General features: G+C 39.3%; 1 protein-coding gene across 5 annotated transcripts in view; it reads left to right on the plus strand.

Annotated features, from left to right (window-relative positions):
* The window catches only part of BABAM2 (BRISC and BRCA1 A complex member 2), a 401,061-nt gene that overhangs the window by 127,923 nt on the left and 255,155 nt on the right, over positions 1-17,983 (plus strand). For all 5 annotated transcript variants that reach the window (XM_039238505.1, XM_039238507.1, XM_039238509.1 and 2 more), the window contains exon 6: positions 13,759-13,833. In XM_039238505.1, coding sequence (XP_039094436.1) covers positions 13,759-13,833 — 75 coding nt within the window. The remainder of the gene's footprint in view (positions 1-13,758; positions 13,834-17,983) is intronic.

Genomic DNA, 17,983 nt, shown 5'->3' on the forward strand with positions numbered 1-17,983 from the left:
AGTATTAATATAGTGTCTAACTAAACCACCATAAGATCAACATATCCTTCCTGGCCTAAATATAAATCCTTTTATTTTGGTTCTCCTGATCCGACTGTCCATCTGATAAATACTCTCTGTAATGAATCCAAGAGTGTATGTAATTATTTAATACCTTTGGATTATAAAATTTTATATTTTTTCGAGAGAATGGTGACTGCTTGTCTTCACCTTTCTCGTCATTGAATTTTCTCTGCTACATATATTTATATTCTTAACTTTCCATTTCTGGTTCTTAAAGTTTGAGGCTCTTAAAAACTTGAGATGCCTCCTCTATTTTATTGTGATCTGGCAAAAGGAAAATATTATCAACATTCTGACAAGTCTGATAATTTGAAATACAGTGTTTCCTCCATATCACCTCAAAGACCGTCTTCTTTTTCCCCCCTAACTTCCATTTAGAAGGTTTTAGCAAGTGCACACTTGAAGGTAAACATTAAAAGAATTTTTTTTTAATGTTTTGTATTTATTTCTGAGAGAGAGGGAGACACAGCATGAACAGTGGAGGGTCAGAGAGAAAGGGAGATACAGAATTTGAAACAGGCTCCAGGCTCTGAGCTAGCTGTCAGCACAGAGCCCGATGTAGGGCTCGAACCCATGAACTGTGAGATCATGACCTGAGCCAAAGTCGGACGCCTAACTGACTGAGCCACCTAGGCCCCCCTGAAGGTAAACATTTTTAAGAAAACCAACAAAAACCTTCTGCCTCTTGCCTTTATCTTTTTATGAAGTCACTTCTGTTAGTGCCTTGCTCATCTCTTTTAATGAATGAGTAGATGTTATCTTTGAATATTGTATTCTGTGTCTGGTGGTTTTATAATTTTTAGTAAACACTCTTTTTTTTTAATCTGGAGAAAACAGATGATACATTGGAATGTCAGCTTATATGTTCAGAATAAACAATTCTTTTTGTAAGAAGTTTACTTATTTGAGAGAGAGAGAGGAGGGGGGTGAGGGGCAGAGAGAGGAAGAGAGAGCGTCCCAAGCAGGCTCCCCGCTGTCAGCGGGGCTCGAACTCACAAACTGTGAGATCATGACCTGAGCTGATATCCAGAGTCAGACTCTTAACCGACTGAGCCACCCAAGCTCCCCTAGAATAAGCAATTCTTATGTGCCTGCATGGTAAGTTTTTTTTTTTTTTGAGGTATATTTATTTATTTTGAAATGACTGTAAATTCACAAGAGGGTATAAAATAGTAGGCTTCTCCTTTACCCTTTACCCAGTTTCCTGCAGTGGTTACATTTTATATAACGATAGTAGAGTATGGAAACTAAGAAATTGGTACAATGTATGTGTATGCCATTTTACCACATGCATCATTTCCTGTAACTAACACTGTAGTCAAGATGCAAAACTATTCCTCACCACAAAGATCTCAGTCCTGGTACTTCTTTAAGCAGAACTAGTGTTAAGGTTAGAATTTTAATTTTGATGAATGCCACCTCATAAGCCACAGGTATAAAATCACATATACTGTTTAGATATAGTAGATCAAAATAAAGGTACATTATAAATCTTCTCAATGGGTAAAGCCTAAGGTCTCATTTTATATTACCTATATCGACTGCCTTGCCAGTATTTCCTGCACGTGTCTGTTGTGTCTAAAGAACCAGTGTTTTTTAGCTTTAACAAAGCACAGTGCAGAAGTTTGTGAATTTTTCTTTGGCTTTTAATTCCCAGAACTCGAAGTTAGTTATCGTACCTCATATTTTTATCAAAGACATTTTTCTTTCCTGCTATGAAATGAATGCTTTGAGATGTTCTGCAACCACATATTTTCACATAGTTTACATATTAAAGAATACCAGTGGGTGATCTGTGAGATAAAACAGTGTTTTGGCAACAGATTTTTTTTCCTTTTGTGGGTATTTTTCTTAATAATGGCATATACTTATATAATGGAGAATGTGAAGCAATTATATATGTATATATATATAGTTGACCCCAAATGCCAGTAAGATTTTCAGAATCTATGGTTTATAAATTAAACTCTGGCAGCATTTAAAAATACTGTGCAGAAAAGAAAGGAGCTGTTCTATGAGGTGCTCCTCATTTGAGTTAATGACATAGGCTTCTGTCATCTCATCCTGCTGTGATGTTACTTTGAAGAGAAAGTATAGGAGCAGTGTTAAAAAATAAACAGGTATATTAAAATTTTTAAGAGTTTATTTGAATAAGCATCAGTTCGAAGTTGTAGGAGCATTCTACCAACAAAAGCTAGGGGTAGGGTTTTTGTAGAGAAGACACAGGAGCAGGAAACTTTTGCCATAGCCCAAGTGGTTGCATTATTTGGGAAAGCCTCGTTGGTTGTTTGTGACTGATTGCTCTTCTTAATTTTGAGGCATTTATAGGAAATGATTAGCTTAGATTTCAGTTTGCTTAAGTCACCTACCAAGGCATTAGAACCGCCTCAGTCTAATGGCCTCTGTGTCTGGTTACTTTTATAGCAGTATGTGTTGGAGTTTAAGGTCCTTCTGGGCAGAGGCTGTTTGGAAATGTGTGGGAGAGAGAGTGATCTGGGAGATGGGAGCTTCAGATTCTAATCTTGTCATTAGTTTTGTGTACGTGTGAGTATAGATTTTCTCTGTTTCACTTTCCTGGAGATAACTTCCCTGTCACCCAGGGAAACAAACAGAATTGAGCAAACATGGGGTTGTGTAATCCAAAGTATTGTTATTATCATTAGCCTTCTTTTGTAAATAGTTGAAGTGAATTATGATAGTAGGGGCTCAATAAATTTTAGGTTAGTGATTGTTCCCGTATTATCTCTGAAAATGCTGTTCTTTGTAAAGCACCATATGTGGACTAGCAGAAGTTGATGCCACTATGATGCAGATAAGGAACGGAAAGCAAGGTGGAAGGGAAAATTACTTTTGAATAGAGACAGAGGTGCTTATCATTCCGGAGCAGTTTTGATGGTGTTCTGATCAGAGAAGAGCCTGTTGCAGGGCATCAGGAATGCAGGTGGAGAAAACGAAGTAGAGAAAGTAGGTTTAGGCAGCATTTGGTGGAGAAAAAAACATATTATCTGGAAGAGGCAGTGGGGTCCCGTGATCACTCCCCACTAACTGGATGACGTGTATCAGCCTTCTTGTTAGGAGTGTTCCAGGTTCACAGTAGTCGGTAGCTCCAGTAGATCTCCAGGTGTTTGTAACAGAGAGAATCTAACTTAACGTGGGGGTTAGTATTAATGGAAAAATGTCCAGAGCGGTTCGGCCCAGTACAGGAGCTGCCAGCCCACCAGCCATATGTGGCTGTTGAGCACCTGCAGCCTTACTGTGACCTGGGAGGTAAGCAGACGCAAAATACAAACCAAAATTCGAACAGAAAAATGATCTCATTAACAATTTTTATATTGATTACATGTGGAAATGGGAGTGTTTTAGATATATTGGGATAGGCTATCAAAATTGATTTCACTTGTTTCTCTTACCTTTTTAAATGTGGCTATTAGAAAATTCTGAAAATCTTACACACATATGTGTAGCCTACATTTGTGTTGTATCCCTTTCTCTTGGACAGCACTGGTCTAGAATGGTGGGAGAGGAGGGCCAGAGTGCTAAGAGAGGGATCAGGATATCTGGAGGGTCGGAAAGCACGTGGCCTTTTTACCTTGGCCATGAGGATGGAGTTGGTGTTCTGGGGATGCTCATCAGCAGGGGGTCCTATAGTCGTCCTTGAACTTACATGCTTGGGAGTGGTGCCCTCCTGGCACTTGACTTGGAGACAGGGATAAACTTGTGCTGCTTTGAAAAGGGTGTGGTGTGGCTATCAGCTGTGTTACATACACACACTTCTAGGAACTGACAGATCTGTTTGTTTTTGTTTATCACATGGAACTGTTACGAGTTGAACATTATTTGAAATAAATGAACCCATGGCAGGGGCTCACATTTTTGTTGTTTTTGTAATGGATTTGTTATATTGGATTCTGACCTGGATGTCAGTAGGTGAACTTGGGATCTTGCCCACAGTAGTTTAGATTGCAGGTTTTGACTTGATTCCTAAGAAGTGGTGCGTGTGTGCCCCTAAATTACTTTATACCTATAGACATTAAATGTGAATGTGATGGCTTTTTCAGCTTTCCTGACATTTAAAAGGAATTTTTTTTTTTAAATAATAGAACTATCAGTAGGAAGTTCACATTTCTTCTAGCAGCAGGATGCATTAAGTGGAAAAGACCTGGTTTTATGGAAGCAGATGAAGCACAAAGGAAATCCTCTTCACTTACCTTGCCTGTACCTCTTGGAGCAGCTTGTGAGGAAGGACAGGACTCATGCTATGGGCCTCTGTTTGGGAAGCCACTTGTTTGCTCTGAAATCTTGGGTGCCTTGTCCTGTTTCCTAGGTGGCCATTTAGATGTAGGGAATACTCTTTACACAGGTTTCTCTGCATAGAGGGGTCTTCAGGGGCCTTCAAAGAACCAGCTACCTTGAGTTAAAAAAATTTTTTTTTAAATGTTTTATTTACTTCTGAGAGAGAGACAGAGAGACAGTGTGAGCAGGGGAGGGTCAGAGAGAGAGGGAGATACAGAATCTGAAACAGGCTCCAGGCTCTGAGCTAACTGTCAGCACAGAGCCCGATGTGGGGCTCAAACCCATGAACCGTGAGATCATGACCTGAGCCGAAGTTGGACGCTTAACTGACGGAGCCACCCAGGCGCCCCTGTTTTTTTGTTTTTTAAGTAGGCTTCATGCCCAGCGTGGAGCCCAGCACAGGGCTTGAACTCACGATGCTGAAATCAAGACCTTAGCTGAGATCAAGAGTCCAATGCTTAACTGACTGAGCCACCCAGGCGACCCTTCCTTGAGGTTTTAATGATTTTTTTCCATGTAGTAAAAGGGAAAAGGTGAAGAATCCTGTATTTGAAGTGTTCTGTGAGACAACCCCTCAGATCGTTTTATGGCTTTTGGGGGAGAGTGCGCATAACTTACTCCCCCCACTCCTAAAATGTTTCCTAGTTTTTCAGTTATTTTCAGTGAATTTACCCCTAGCTTTTTTACCGTGAAGAACTCCGGAGGTAGTGTTGGTTAGTTCAGAAGGCACATAAGCCAAACAGAATTCTTGCTTGGGAGTGTGGAGGTGGCACAGAGAGAATGAGCTTAGTGTCCTTGTGAGTAACTGGTGTGTCACATGTAAATTTTTTCTCATATTATCTAGTCAGAGGAATGAGAAAGTGATAATTGGAGAGAAAGATGAAGCACAGAGAGAGCAGAGGTGAGACAAGGACAAACTGCTCAAGGTGTTCGAGTCTTTTGAGCTGAGGTTGGGCTGCGTTTTTAGTCTTAGCTTCCATGAGAAACCCTCAGATCCTTTTCACAAATGATCTTTCATTTGCTCAGGTGAATTTGAAATGGAATTCTGTTACCTAAAATGCAGAGTCCTAACTCCGTTACTTCCAGAGCATCCAGTGAATATCTCTGTTGGAGCATCACATCGTAATATTTTGTTTGTCTAGTCAAAACAGACTTTAAACTCCATGAACATAGAAACTGTATTTTGTTTGTCTTAAGACCTCCATTACCTGACCTGACACTTGGCACAGTCAGTGTTCAGTAAATGTTTGTTGAATGACTGACTGAGTGAATGGATGAATAAGTGAAGGCATGAATTAGGAGCATCTCATTATGCACAACTTGGAGTGCCAATTCCTTTTTAAAAGTTTTTGAGTAATATATTCATATTGTTGAAAAATCAAAATCTATTAAAAGATAGGTGGGGAAAAGTCTCTCTCCCATCATTGTCCAGTGTCCATCCATTCAGGACCATCTTTCTTTCCTCCTCCACCCCAGATAAGCACTGGTATAGCTTTTTCCGAGTGCACCTTTTCAGAGTTCCTTTATACATGTAGAAACAAATACAAATACACATTTATATATGTATACACATACACACATTCCCCCCTTTTAATGCAAGTGGTAACATATAGTATACACCATGCTTGGCAGCTTTGCTTTTGACTTAATACAGCTCAGAGATTTTCTTTTCCAAATAAGCACATAGAGAGCTCCTTCATCTTTATACCTGCCATTTTACATGTGTTCAAGTATGTCTATAAGATAAATAACTAGAAGAGGAATTGCTGGATCAAAGCTTATGTGTATTTATAATTTTATCTGTAAAATGCCCTCCATGAAGATTATACTAATTTATTAACCCAGCAGCAATACACGGCAGTGGTTCTTTCTCCTCAGTATTGCCAACAGTGTATTAACATATTTAAAGATTTCTGTCAAGCTCCACTTTGCATAATGGCCTGGTTAGTCCCGTCGGACCAACCCTTCCACAAAAAACAGCTGTAAGCTCTGGACAGAATATAAAGCCATGTGCCTGAAGGTGTTGGATAGTGATTGAAAGCAGTCAGATACTGGATGGGGGTTGATACTTGGAAGAGGGGAAGGCAGAGCTAACAGGACAAAATAAAAACATCTGATACACGTGAACATGGAGCCTGGAAGGAGAAGAGAGGAGAAAAAGAGGGAGCAGGGAACTATTTGATGAAATAATGCCTAGATATTTCCAAATATGGCAAAAGGCATAAATTTACAGATTCAAGAATCTCGGGGCGCCTGGGTGCTCAGTTGGTTAAGCGTCTGACTTTGGCTCAGGTCATGATTTTGTGGTTTGTAAGTTCAAGCCCTGCATCAGGCTCTGTGCTGACAGCTCAGAGCCTGGAACCTGCTTCAGATTCTGTGTCTACCCCTCTTTCTGCCCCTTCCATGCTCATGCTCTGTCTCTCTCTGTCAATAATAAATAAACGTTGAAAATTAAAACAAAATGAATCTCAACAAACCCTAACGAAGACAAATGCAAATCAGAATACTGCAAAACATACATAAAGGGGAAATCTTAAGTGATCACAGAAAAATGACACTTGATTTGTAGGTGAGTAGTTACTTGAGTCAACACTGACTTTTCATCAAAAACAGTGGAGGTGAGAACACAGTGCAGCATCTTTGAAGTGCTGATGGATTTTTGTCAGTCTGTTTGGTAAAAGGTGATAATCTGTGTTCCTTTTGTTATGAATAAGATTAAGCATTTTTTCCATGTTTACGATATTTATATACATTTTCCTGTACATTCTTTGCCTGTTTTTCTTGGGGTTTTCATCTTTTTTCTTCATTAAGGTCATTAGCTTTTTGTGGTAGAGTCACAAAGACATTCTCCTCTGCCAGTTGTCTTTTGACTTTGCTTATGGTGGTTTTTTGTCATCCACACATCTTTATGTTCAGGCTGTCAAACTTATCTGTCTTTTCCCTTATGGCTTCTAACTTTGGAGCCGGATTTGAAAGGCATTCCCTGTTGCAAGGTTATAAACTCACTCATCAGTGTTTTCCTCTGTATGGTTTCAGCTTTTACACTGAAATTCTTGATCTACTTGGACTTTATCCTCATATATGATATGAGATGTGGATCTAACTTTATTCCTAGATGGCGATGCAGGTGCCCCATATCACTAACCATAACGCTAAATGTATTTGGTTTATTTCTGGACTTATTTTCCGTTTGATTTAACACTAGTGTTACCCTGCTGCCATTACTGTGTCCTTACTCTCTAGTGTAATTAGCCCCCTCTTACTGCTTTGCTTATTTGAAGTTTTCCTAGCTGGTATTAATTGCTTATTTTTCTATGGGGACTTACGACTTGTCTTTCTAAGAGTTTCCTCAGAGTAATGATCCCCAAAGTCTAGATAGAGTTTTCACAGATTGTAATTTATAGGAGGATTATTTTGATGACTATCTGACTCACTCACTAGATGATAAGCTATAAGAGGGTAGGGGCCGTGTCTCTTTTATTCATTATATTTGAATACCTAATATAGGGCCTGAGACATTTTAGGCTCTTAATCCATAATAATGAATGGATGAATGACTCTTGAGTCTTGAAGTTGAGCTCTGCCTCTTTATTACTCTCTCAATGGCTGTAGGCAAGTTTCTTGACTGTGTTAGGCTTAAGTTTTTTCATTTCTAAAATAGGAACAAGTGAATTATATCTATAGAACAGGGTTTGGGGATAATTAAATAATATAGCTTAGAAAACATTTGGTAAAGAAGGAGATGCTATGAAATCCCAGTTAGACTGACTTTGGCTTTCCTTTTCACATGTAATGAGTAATTATGCATTTGCCAAGGAACTGTCTCCAGACTTGGGCTATTGGTTGTCAGAGTCCTTTTGAAGAATCACCACTAGACTGTCACCTTGTTAAAGTTGTAGTCATTCTTCTTCTTCTTTTTTTTTTTAATGTTTATTTATTTTGAGAGACAGAGAACACAAGTAGGGGAGGTGCAGAGAGAGGGGGAGAGAGAATTTCAAGAAGGCTCCATGCTGTCAGCACAGTGCCTGATGTGGGGCTCAATCTCATGACCCGTGAGATCATGACCTGTGCCAATATCAAGAGTTGGGTGCCTAACCGACTGAGCCACCCCGGTGCCCCAAAGTCATAGTCATTCTTGAATGTTTTTGAGCTGTTAGGTATCTAGGTGATAGAAGCAGTCAGTTTGGTTGATCACACGACAACTTGTTGACAAGGGAGCGGTCTCTAAGAAAGAAAGTGAAATTTCCCTTTACACAGCAGCCTGGGTTTGGAGCCCATTCTGCACAAGATGTCTACCTGTCAGCACCTGTCACGTGACGTAGCTGCTATTACCAGAAGAAAAGTTAGATCTAATAAATTGCCAAGACCCAGAGTCTTATTAGTTTAAGTTACTTGCCAGTGTACCATAACTTGAAGAAAAGGAAGGATGCATGTATTTATTGCTAAGCTGGGGAAATTGCCATGAAGGCAGTTGGCAGAATGGCTGACATTTTCACAGTCAGAGGTCAGATAATTTTCTACATCTATCCAAGAGAAGATTTGACCAAGGACTGACAAAAAAATCAAATTATTCTGTTCACTTGGCTGCATCTAAATGTCTCATTTTCAGCTTACAGGAAAGATTGCTATGGAAGCAATCTTTGACGTTACAACAGCGTGACCGTAAATTGCTTGAATAACTGTTGGAACTTCGAATATAAAAACACAGAAAAAGTCATCTGAGGTAGAACTCAGAAAGGGTTTTTCACTTATGGTTTACTCCTTACATAATTTATGGTTCAGATTTTATATTAAGGTATGTTTTAAATCAGCATTTTCTTAGTTACACAGAGGGAGAGGACTTCCAGGTCACAAGGAAAATCAGTGGCAGAACTGAAAGCTGAATTCTTGAGTTGTAGTTTCCAGTATTTCCGACACTATTAGAAACAAGTGCTAAGTTTTCTTTTTTCTCTCAATGGCAAAATAAAGAGTGTATAGTCAGCTTGAAAGTTGGAGATCAAAAAGCACTTTCTGTGGTTTCCAGAGAACCAAATTTCCTTTCACAGTCTCGAGTTTCTCGTGTTATGAATTTCGTTGTGTACATCAGCCCATTGCTGATAAACATAAACTCCTGTTAGTCCTTGGATCCACATGCCTTTTATTATGAATTTAGCCATGTAAATCAGTCTTTTGCCAATAAACATAAATTTATATTAGCTCTAGGATCAACATTTTGATAGGGGGGAAAGTAGGGATTGTTTGAGCATTTCTAAAGGAATGTTGGTCTGAAATAGCTGGTAGAATAAAAATATATTGTACAAACTAAAATAGGGCAAAAGAGCTAAAATACAGTGGATGGACTAAAATAACTAGCAGTTCACATGAGTCCAAGTGCTAAATACGTAATTATATTTCCCATTACCTTATATGTACAGGACTTGTTTTAATTTTTAAATCCTACATTTTATTTTATTGTTTTAAAAAAAAATGTAGACAAGCCATTGGGTCTAACAATGTGAATGGTTTGAGATCACCATTTTAACTTACAAATAGCAGTCGTCTACTAGCAGGTAGAAATGGCTGTTCATTGATTGTACCTGGTTTGCTTCTCTAAACTGAAAATGAAGTGAATTGAGTTTGATTTGTTATTGTCTGTGCAACCAACTCCCTTCCCCAACCTCTTCTAATCCTTTGGTGCTTCTAAAAAACCTCTCTCTACATCCCCAGAAATGACCTAACTAATGTTCCACGTAGATGTAGTAGTCACTTTAGTGTTCACTAATTTTATGAGCGATTGCTGCACATCCTACCGGGGTTAAGAAAAGTGAGTGTCTGCATGACCTTTGATCAGTATTAGTACTTGTTTGCTCCAGATGTTCTTTCTTGAACATCTGGGCCTCCTCCTGCATCACCCCCTTTTATACTTCCTGTTCTCTTTCCCCAGGATGTTTTTCCTCTACATCCCACATGATTTTCTTCCTCACCTCTTTAACGGCTCTGCTCAGTTGCTATCTTGTCAGATTATTCAATAAAGAAGCTATACTTGACTGTTTGAGAGTTTTGAGCCAAGGGGGATCGTGATCTGACTAATGTGTTAAAAGGGTTGCCGTGTGTATGGAGATGGGAGCAGACTGCTGGCAAACACGGGCTGAAGCAGTTGAGGGTGATTGCAGCCATCTAGGCTAGAGGTAGCTGTGGCTCAGATCACGTGATTGTGTGGTGGTGAGAAGGGGTTGGAGCTAAGGATCTATTTTGAAGGTAGAATCAGCAGAATTTGCTGCCACCTTGAACTTAGGACAAGTGAGAAAGAGAGGAGTCAAGGTCTTGAGGTGTTTTGGCCTGAAGGATTGAAGGAATAGAATTGCCATTTACTGAAATGAAGAATAAATATCAAAGGAAGGAAATCAAGGGTTTGGTTTTATTCATGATAGTTGGATAAATAAAACAAGTTAGGAAAAAGAATAGGGAGAGATAGAACATTTAGGAATCATCAGCATATAAATGGTGTTGAAAATCTTGCGCCTGGATGAGATCACCTAGGACGAGTCCAGGAAGGAGAGAGAGCTTGCGGCTGAGCCTTGGTGGTGTGCTCCAGAGTTCAGAGGCTGGGAGACCGTAAGGAAGGCCAGTGAAGCAGAGAAGAACCAAGAGAGTGGAATCCTAGAAGCAAAGGGAAGAATGTAAGGAGTAATAATCAGTTATGTCAAAATGCTGCAGAGAGAACAAGTAATAAAATGAAGACTGAGAAATAGGACTGAGAAATGACCTTTGGGCTTGGCAACCAGGAGGTCATTAGTGACCCTAATGAGCTGTTTGGGTTGACTGGTGAGGAGGAAGGGCTGACAGGAGAGGGTTTCAGAGAGACTAGTAAAAGAAGAAATGTACACTTGGAATACAGACCAGTTCTTTATAGGAGATTGTTTTGTAAAGTACAACAGGGAAATGAGATGGGACCTGAAGTGAGGTATGAAGTTAAGAAAGATTTTTTTTTGAGAGAGAGAGAGAGAGCGAGCAAGTGAGCAAGGGGCAGAAAGAGAGGGAGAGAAAGAGAGAGAAAATCCCATGAAGGGCAGAGGGAGAGAGGGAAGTTGGGCTCACCGGAAGCAGGGCTTGGGCTCACCCAGTGCGGGGCTCAAAGTCACAAACTGCAAGATCATGACTGCGAGTTCATTACTTTAGTTGAAGTTGGATGCTTCACCGACTGAGCCACCCAGGCACCCCCAGAAGGACTTTTTAAATGATGTTTGCATGCTGGTGGGAGTGAGTGGGTAAAGAGGGAAGAATTGATTATATAGGAGAAAGAATGGGGACAGTGGTTGGGAATTTGTCTTCTTTGACGAGTGTTGCTTCCCCTGTGGCACTCTGCCAGCACCAAAAGAAGACTTTTCTGTTCTTCCCACACCTCCAAGTTCCTACTGGGCCAGATACCCCACTTAAGCTCTCATATAATTCTATAGTGTTTTATGTTTTCCCTATACTCAACCTCTTTCAGTGTATGAGCCCCTGTGATTAGGTCCAAAGATTCACACTAAACAGGTGGTATCAGTTGTAGAGTCCTCCAGTTGCTTAACAAAACACCAAAACCATACCTTTCTAGTCATCTTGGGCTCTAATAAAATGTAAGAATTGTATTAGGCTCTTTCACAAACCTTTTCCTTCTACCTACTGTAACACAAGCTGTTTGTAGATCCTTAGGTGACTACTTAACTGTTCTTTCCAGCACCCTGGACGTATTGGCATTGCAGACCGAGTATAGCTGCTCAGCTCCAGTGATTTGCCCTGCTTCTCACCACTGACATTTCTGGTGGCACAGTGGCTGCTTGTGAGTCTGTCTGGCTTGTCTCAGCTTTGAGTCTGTCCATTCAGTTCTCTCATTTCTGCTTTTTGTGTCATGGGGTTAGGCTTGTGGCAATGAGGAAGTGCTCTATCCTCAGCCGGAGGTCGAGCTAAGTTAAAAGATGTTATAAGCAGCAAAACAACAAACTATGCCATGTAGATGGTAGTTATCACTTTTATCTTTTGAGCTCAAGGTTTATATTTGTTTGCATTTTCAAGGTTTTAGGTCAGAGTTTAAAAAGTGCAGCCGGTTGCTAGGGTAGTTGTAGAAAGGCCTGGTGATTGATGTGGAATCTTCTGTAAGAGGTGTGCATGTGTGTGCTTATATGCCTTCATTCACTGCTCCATAAAAAAAATTTGTAAATGCTTGCTGTGTTTAAAGATGAGTTTTAGGAACTCGAGGTGCTTGTTTTTTGTTTGTTGTTGTTTTGGTTTGCTTTTTTTTTTTTGTTTCTTTGTTTTGGTTTTTGTTTTTTTAAGAGGGGAAGGCAGTGGAGATACTGGGAGCTCTTTAATGTTCAAAAAACATAAAAAGGATAGAGATCCACTCTTTAGAGTAGTTCTGGATCATCCCTGGAGTTCTTTGTTCAAACAAGTTTTTATAGTGACCCCTAATATGTCAGAATCCCAAGCTGACCTGCAGGTGTGCAGTGAAAGAGGTTGAAAGACCCAGAACCCCACCAGCTCAACACCCTTCTTTGTGGCCTTTGCAGACAGGTTCCTTGGAACCCCGAGGTGTCTGATAGCCCAACAGGAAGACCCCTTCTCCATAATATGCCAGTTTTTTTTTTAATGTGATGCCTTAGTCTTTTAGTCTTTCCCATCATAAAAACAAAACAAAACAACCTTGATTGCCCATCATCATAAAGTGAGAGGAAAGCTTTTTTCTTTTACATGAATTTTTTTCTTTAAAAAAAAAAAGCAACTGTTTTTAGGCTTGGTTAGTGTTTGAATTCTTTTTTTTTTTTTTTTTTTAATGTTTGAATTCTATACATCTTTGTACATGTTTCCTGTGGAGACTGGTTCATTGAGAAAATTGCTGAAAAATATTAGTTGATGATGGATGTTAATAGATTGGCCAGGAGATTAGAATCTTCTTTGGGGGTACCTATTATAAGGGTAGAAGCTTGACCTTTGTATGTACTTCCAGACATACTATAAGGGATGCTGATACATGTCAGTCATCTGTGAGTCATAAATCTTAGTGAATTGATCTGAATGCTCTAGGAAAAGGAAATGAATCAAAGGGACAGGTCTGTCTTTATTGCTTGGATTAAAAAAAAATCATGCATCTGTGTATTCTTTTTACACTTAAAAAAACCAAAAAGGTAATGCTACATTATAATTTTATTGCACATTAAAAATGCAGATTTAAAAAATTCTAATTGTGCTTTTAGTAGCTAGTAATTTAATAATTCTTTTTGATCTTTCTCTACTTTTCCAACCTTCTTTTCTTGCTTGATGTTAGGAAACCCAAATTGAAAGTGCCTCCAGTTTGAACAGGTTGAACTTGTGGCCTTGGTGATAATTGTCACTTTACAATCAATTTTGTATTTTAACCTCATTATTATACCTTTCGTCCTACAGACTGGTGAATTTTCAGCTCGTTTCCTTTTGAAGTTACCGGTGGATTTCAGCAATATTCCCACCTACCTTCTCAAGGTAAAAATATATGATATCAATATGAGAATGTAAATGAGCTTTTAAAGTAATTATTTGACTCTGAATATTTGTATGATTGGCTTGCCAGCATTTTGCTCAGATGATGAATTTATTAAAAATATTTAGTGTATAAAGATTCACAGAGTTGGTTATCAAAAAGCTAAAATAGTAGGCCTAAAAGTAATTTCAAAATGAATTTTCCTTATAACATAAAATTCATAGAAATAAATTTGGGGGAAGAATCACTGTTAGTAATCTTATTGGGAGGAAAGACTCCCATGGAAATTGTCTAATAGGCATTCTTTAAGTAGGATTGCATATGAATTCTGCCGTGCTAAAGGGCATCTCATTTTCTTATTTATGCCAGCAGGTCATCTCAGGCACCTTCACAGTTGGGCTGTCAGAATTGATTTAGACCGATGTATATGGCATTCTTTTTTTTTTTTTTTAATGTTTTTATTTATTTTTGAGAGACAGAGAGAGACAGAGCATGAGTCGGGGAGGGGCAGAGAGAGAGGGAGACACAGAATTTGAAGCAGGTTCCAGGCTTTGAGCTGTCAGCACAGAGCCCGATGTGGGGCTAGAACTCACAAGCCACGAGATCATGACCTGAGCTGAAGTTGGATGTTTAATTGACTTAGCCACCCAGGCGCCCCTATATGGCATTCTTTAAAATGTGTTGCAGGCAAGGTGTGGCTGGAGGAGCAGCCACTTTGGGCAGGGGTCTCAGATGCTTTGCACGTAAGAGGTAGAATCCAAGTGACTAGGCTATGGTTATCATGAAAGAAACCAAATGGACCAGGGAGCAGGTATGAACAGAAAGTCTTAACACAAGGTCTAGGTTCATCACCCATGAGGAGATTTGGTTGGGATTTAAGATACAACTACCTTCCCTTTGCCCCATATTTCAACATGTAGTTATATAGCTTTAGTCTAATGGAAGAGAAATGTCTGCCTTCCTAATTTGACATTGTTCAGAGAGTTAATGGTATTTAAAATCGTCCTGAGAGAAAGAAACCTTGTACAAGTTTCCTGGTATATTGTGGTAGCCATAAATGATATTAGATATTAATTTTGATAATGATTGTAAATATGGTATCATGGAATATAAATTATAGACCATAGGAAAGGTTATGGAACACTTTTAAAAAAATTTTTATTTTTGAGAGAAAGAGAGAGTATGCGTGGGATGGGAGGTAGAGGGAGCCGGCAGAGAGAGAGGGAGTCGCAGAATCAGAAGCAGTCTCCAGGCTCTGAGCTGTCAGCACAGGGAACACTTTTTAAAATACATTCCACTTGGGGTGCTTGGGTGGCTCAGTCAGTTGAGCATCTGACTTCAGATTTTGTTGTTCATGAGTTCGAGTCCCGCATCGGGCTCTGTGCTAACAGCTCAGAGTCTGGAGCCTGCTTCTGATTCTTCAACTCCCTTCTCTATCGGTCCACCCTCCCCTGCTTGTACTCTGTCTTTCTCTCTCAAAAATAAATAAAACATTAAAAAAAATACCTTTCACTTGAGTTGGGGAAATTATTTTCTTTTCCCCTAAGTAAAACATGGGATTTTTGTGCTTCATTAAACTTTCATTTTTAATTTCTCCTTTGGGGGACTAGTTTTCCACTCTGTATCCAAGGGTTATGAAGTCCAAGTAAGAAAGGAAGTCAGCAATTTATATCAGTTTCTCTACACTTCTGTTGTGGAAAATATGCATATTAGATCTATGATTACCAAGCATAAGTAATTGGTTTTAGCAATTACTATGCTCTGTTAAGAGTAGCAAGCAGTCTCCTTGGAAACTTAGATCACAAACTCATTGACCTCTGTGTATTCCAGCGAAAACTCTATTTCAGCTCATTTAAAGCCAAATTCAGTAGTATATGAGAGTACCTTATTTCTATAATCTCGTCAATCCATTATTTACAGTTACAGTATCTGTTTTGGTTTGTTGGGCCTTATCAGTTGGATTGGTTTTCTTGTTTAATTGAACCTAATGTTGCCCCTGCTCATGTTCTTGAGGGTCAAAGGCAAAAAATGATTCTTGGCTTATAATCTAATTTTTTTCTTCTCAAAATCAAATTTCCATATTTTCTATTCTAAGAGTCCTAGCTTTATATTATTATGTTCTTACTTTACTTGCCAGTTAGGTAGGGAAAAGGTGGAACTATTTGGCAAAATGGGAAAGCTTCCCCCCTACACCACCAAGGTACTAGGAAATAACATTTCTACTATGGATGAAATGCCTACATTGCAGCACTGATGTATTTCTGGATTTTTAATCCTTGCAAAAAGAGTAAAGCCACAAGGACAAATAAAGGAAGGAAGGAAGGAAAGAAGAAAGAAAGAAAAAACTTTCTTGTATAACACAAAACAACCAGGAAAAAAAATATCTGCCCAGAAGTAATCCAGAATCCCCATTGAAGGCTTTAAGATCTAAGTTCCTAAAGTTGTATCATAACCTTGGGACATTTGGCTGTACTGCTCTTAAAATTGAGTTTGCACTGGGGACTCATTTCCATATTATTAGCATTTGGATGCTCCTAATCTCATCACCAGGTTGCTATCGGATAGTCTCAGTCCCAAAATGACGTCTTCAAATTCTTAGGGTGAGGATAGTGTTCAGGATCAATGTAGCTTTACCTCACCATCCCAAAGAAATGAAAAGTGAAGTAGAATTTTAAATATTGAAATAACATGGAGATTGACTACATACTGATTTGCTACAGTAAAATTTCTTTATACCATGATGAAGACATCATCCACTTAATAAGTTTATAGTTCTAAGTGTACTTTTACCCAGGAATAGAATTTTTTCATGTGAGAATGAAAAATCCATTAGATATTTGGAGATAGGATTTTACTTAATGTTATACTTTAGACATACATGGTTCTTACGTGGAATAAAGTGAACTTATTCTGAAAGTGAGTCCTGATTTCAGTGTCTAAATTTTATTCTTGGATGAGGTAAGTCAGTGGGTTAGAAAATCACTTACATAAAAGCTCAGTCAGTAAAAAAAATAATTCTGTATTAATTAGGATTCTTTATTTGTGGGTGGTGGAAATCCAGCAGAGACTACTCTAAATGAAATGGGGGATGTAGTACAAATCCCCTGCTTCTGTAGTCCACGTAGCAGGAGATGGATCCCACGTTGGATAGACTATGGATAGACATAGATCAGCTTTCCCATATCTGCCCACTTGGGCCAGTTATGTGCCCTTGAATCTCTCAAGTGGCGTGTTTATGGAGAGAAATTGTGGTCCCAGAATAAAGAGCAGATTACCGAAATGACAAAAGTCCAAGAGTCACTCTAGTTACTAAACTAGAGAGGTTGTTTTGTACCTGTATGTTAGCTCACTATGGATTATGGCTTTCCTGAGAAAGAAAAAATGCTTTCCAGCATCATATACTCAGGTTTAATAATTCTCAGAACCAAGAATAATAAAGACAAGAGTCAGTTTTCACCAACCACATCCCAAAGAAAATCAAGAGCAGCATCTTCTAATGGCCTAGGATTCAGCCTTGTTATCTCTTCTTTGAGAAAAAACATATACTAAAAATTCATTTTATAGCAGTTGTCTAAGTGGTTACTGGAATGTCTCTATACTAGGTACCATGGAGCCCTCGCTCAACCCAGAGGTAGGACCATAACCTACTTACTGTCACTGAAGTACTTGGACTTCTGGTTTCTACAGTAATCTTCCTGGCATCATTTAACTTAACTTTAATCTGAAGGATAACTTGCTACAGTTTAGTCCCGCTGTGGTGTCTGAATCATGACACTATATGGAAATGAATTGAAGGTGAAAAAGCTGAAATCGGCCATGTGTGGCAGGAGATGAGGTGCTCAAACCTCTCATCCTTCTTCAGAAGCCGGCGCGGCTGATAAGTCAGGGCACAGTCAGTGCAGGGAAGTGGAACACGGGTCCCTCTGCCAAACAGAGGCAGACAGCAGGAGTTAAGGTTAGGTTATCCAGACAGCTTCGGAGGCCCAGGTCAGGCAGAGAGTCTCAGGCAGATATCCAGACTGGAGTCATACATGGTGTAAGAAGGTCATTAACATGGGGGAGAATCCAAGACTACTTGTTGTGGGAAGGACCTGCCTCCTCAGCCTGACATTGACCAGCAGGTTCACCTGCTTTGTCAGTCTTTTCTCTGGT

This window comes from Hyaena hyaena, unplaced genomic scaffold, assembly GCF_003009895.1.
Source record: "Hyaena hyaena isolate Hyena2069 unplaced genomic scaffold, ASM300989v1 scaffold_140, whole genome shotgun sequence".
Taxonomy (NCBI): Eukaryota; Metazoa; Chordata; class Mammalia; order Carnivora; family Hyaenidae; genus Hyaena; species Hyaena hyaena.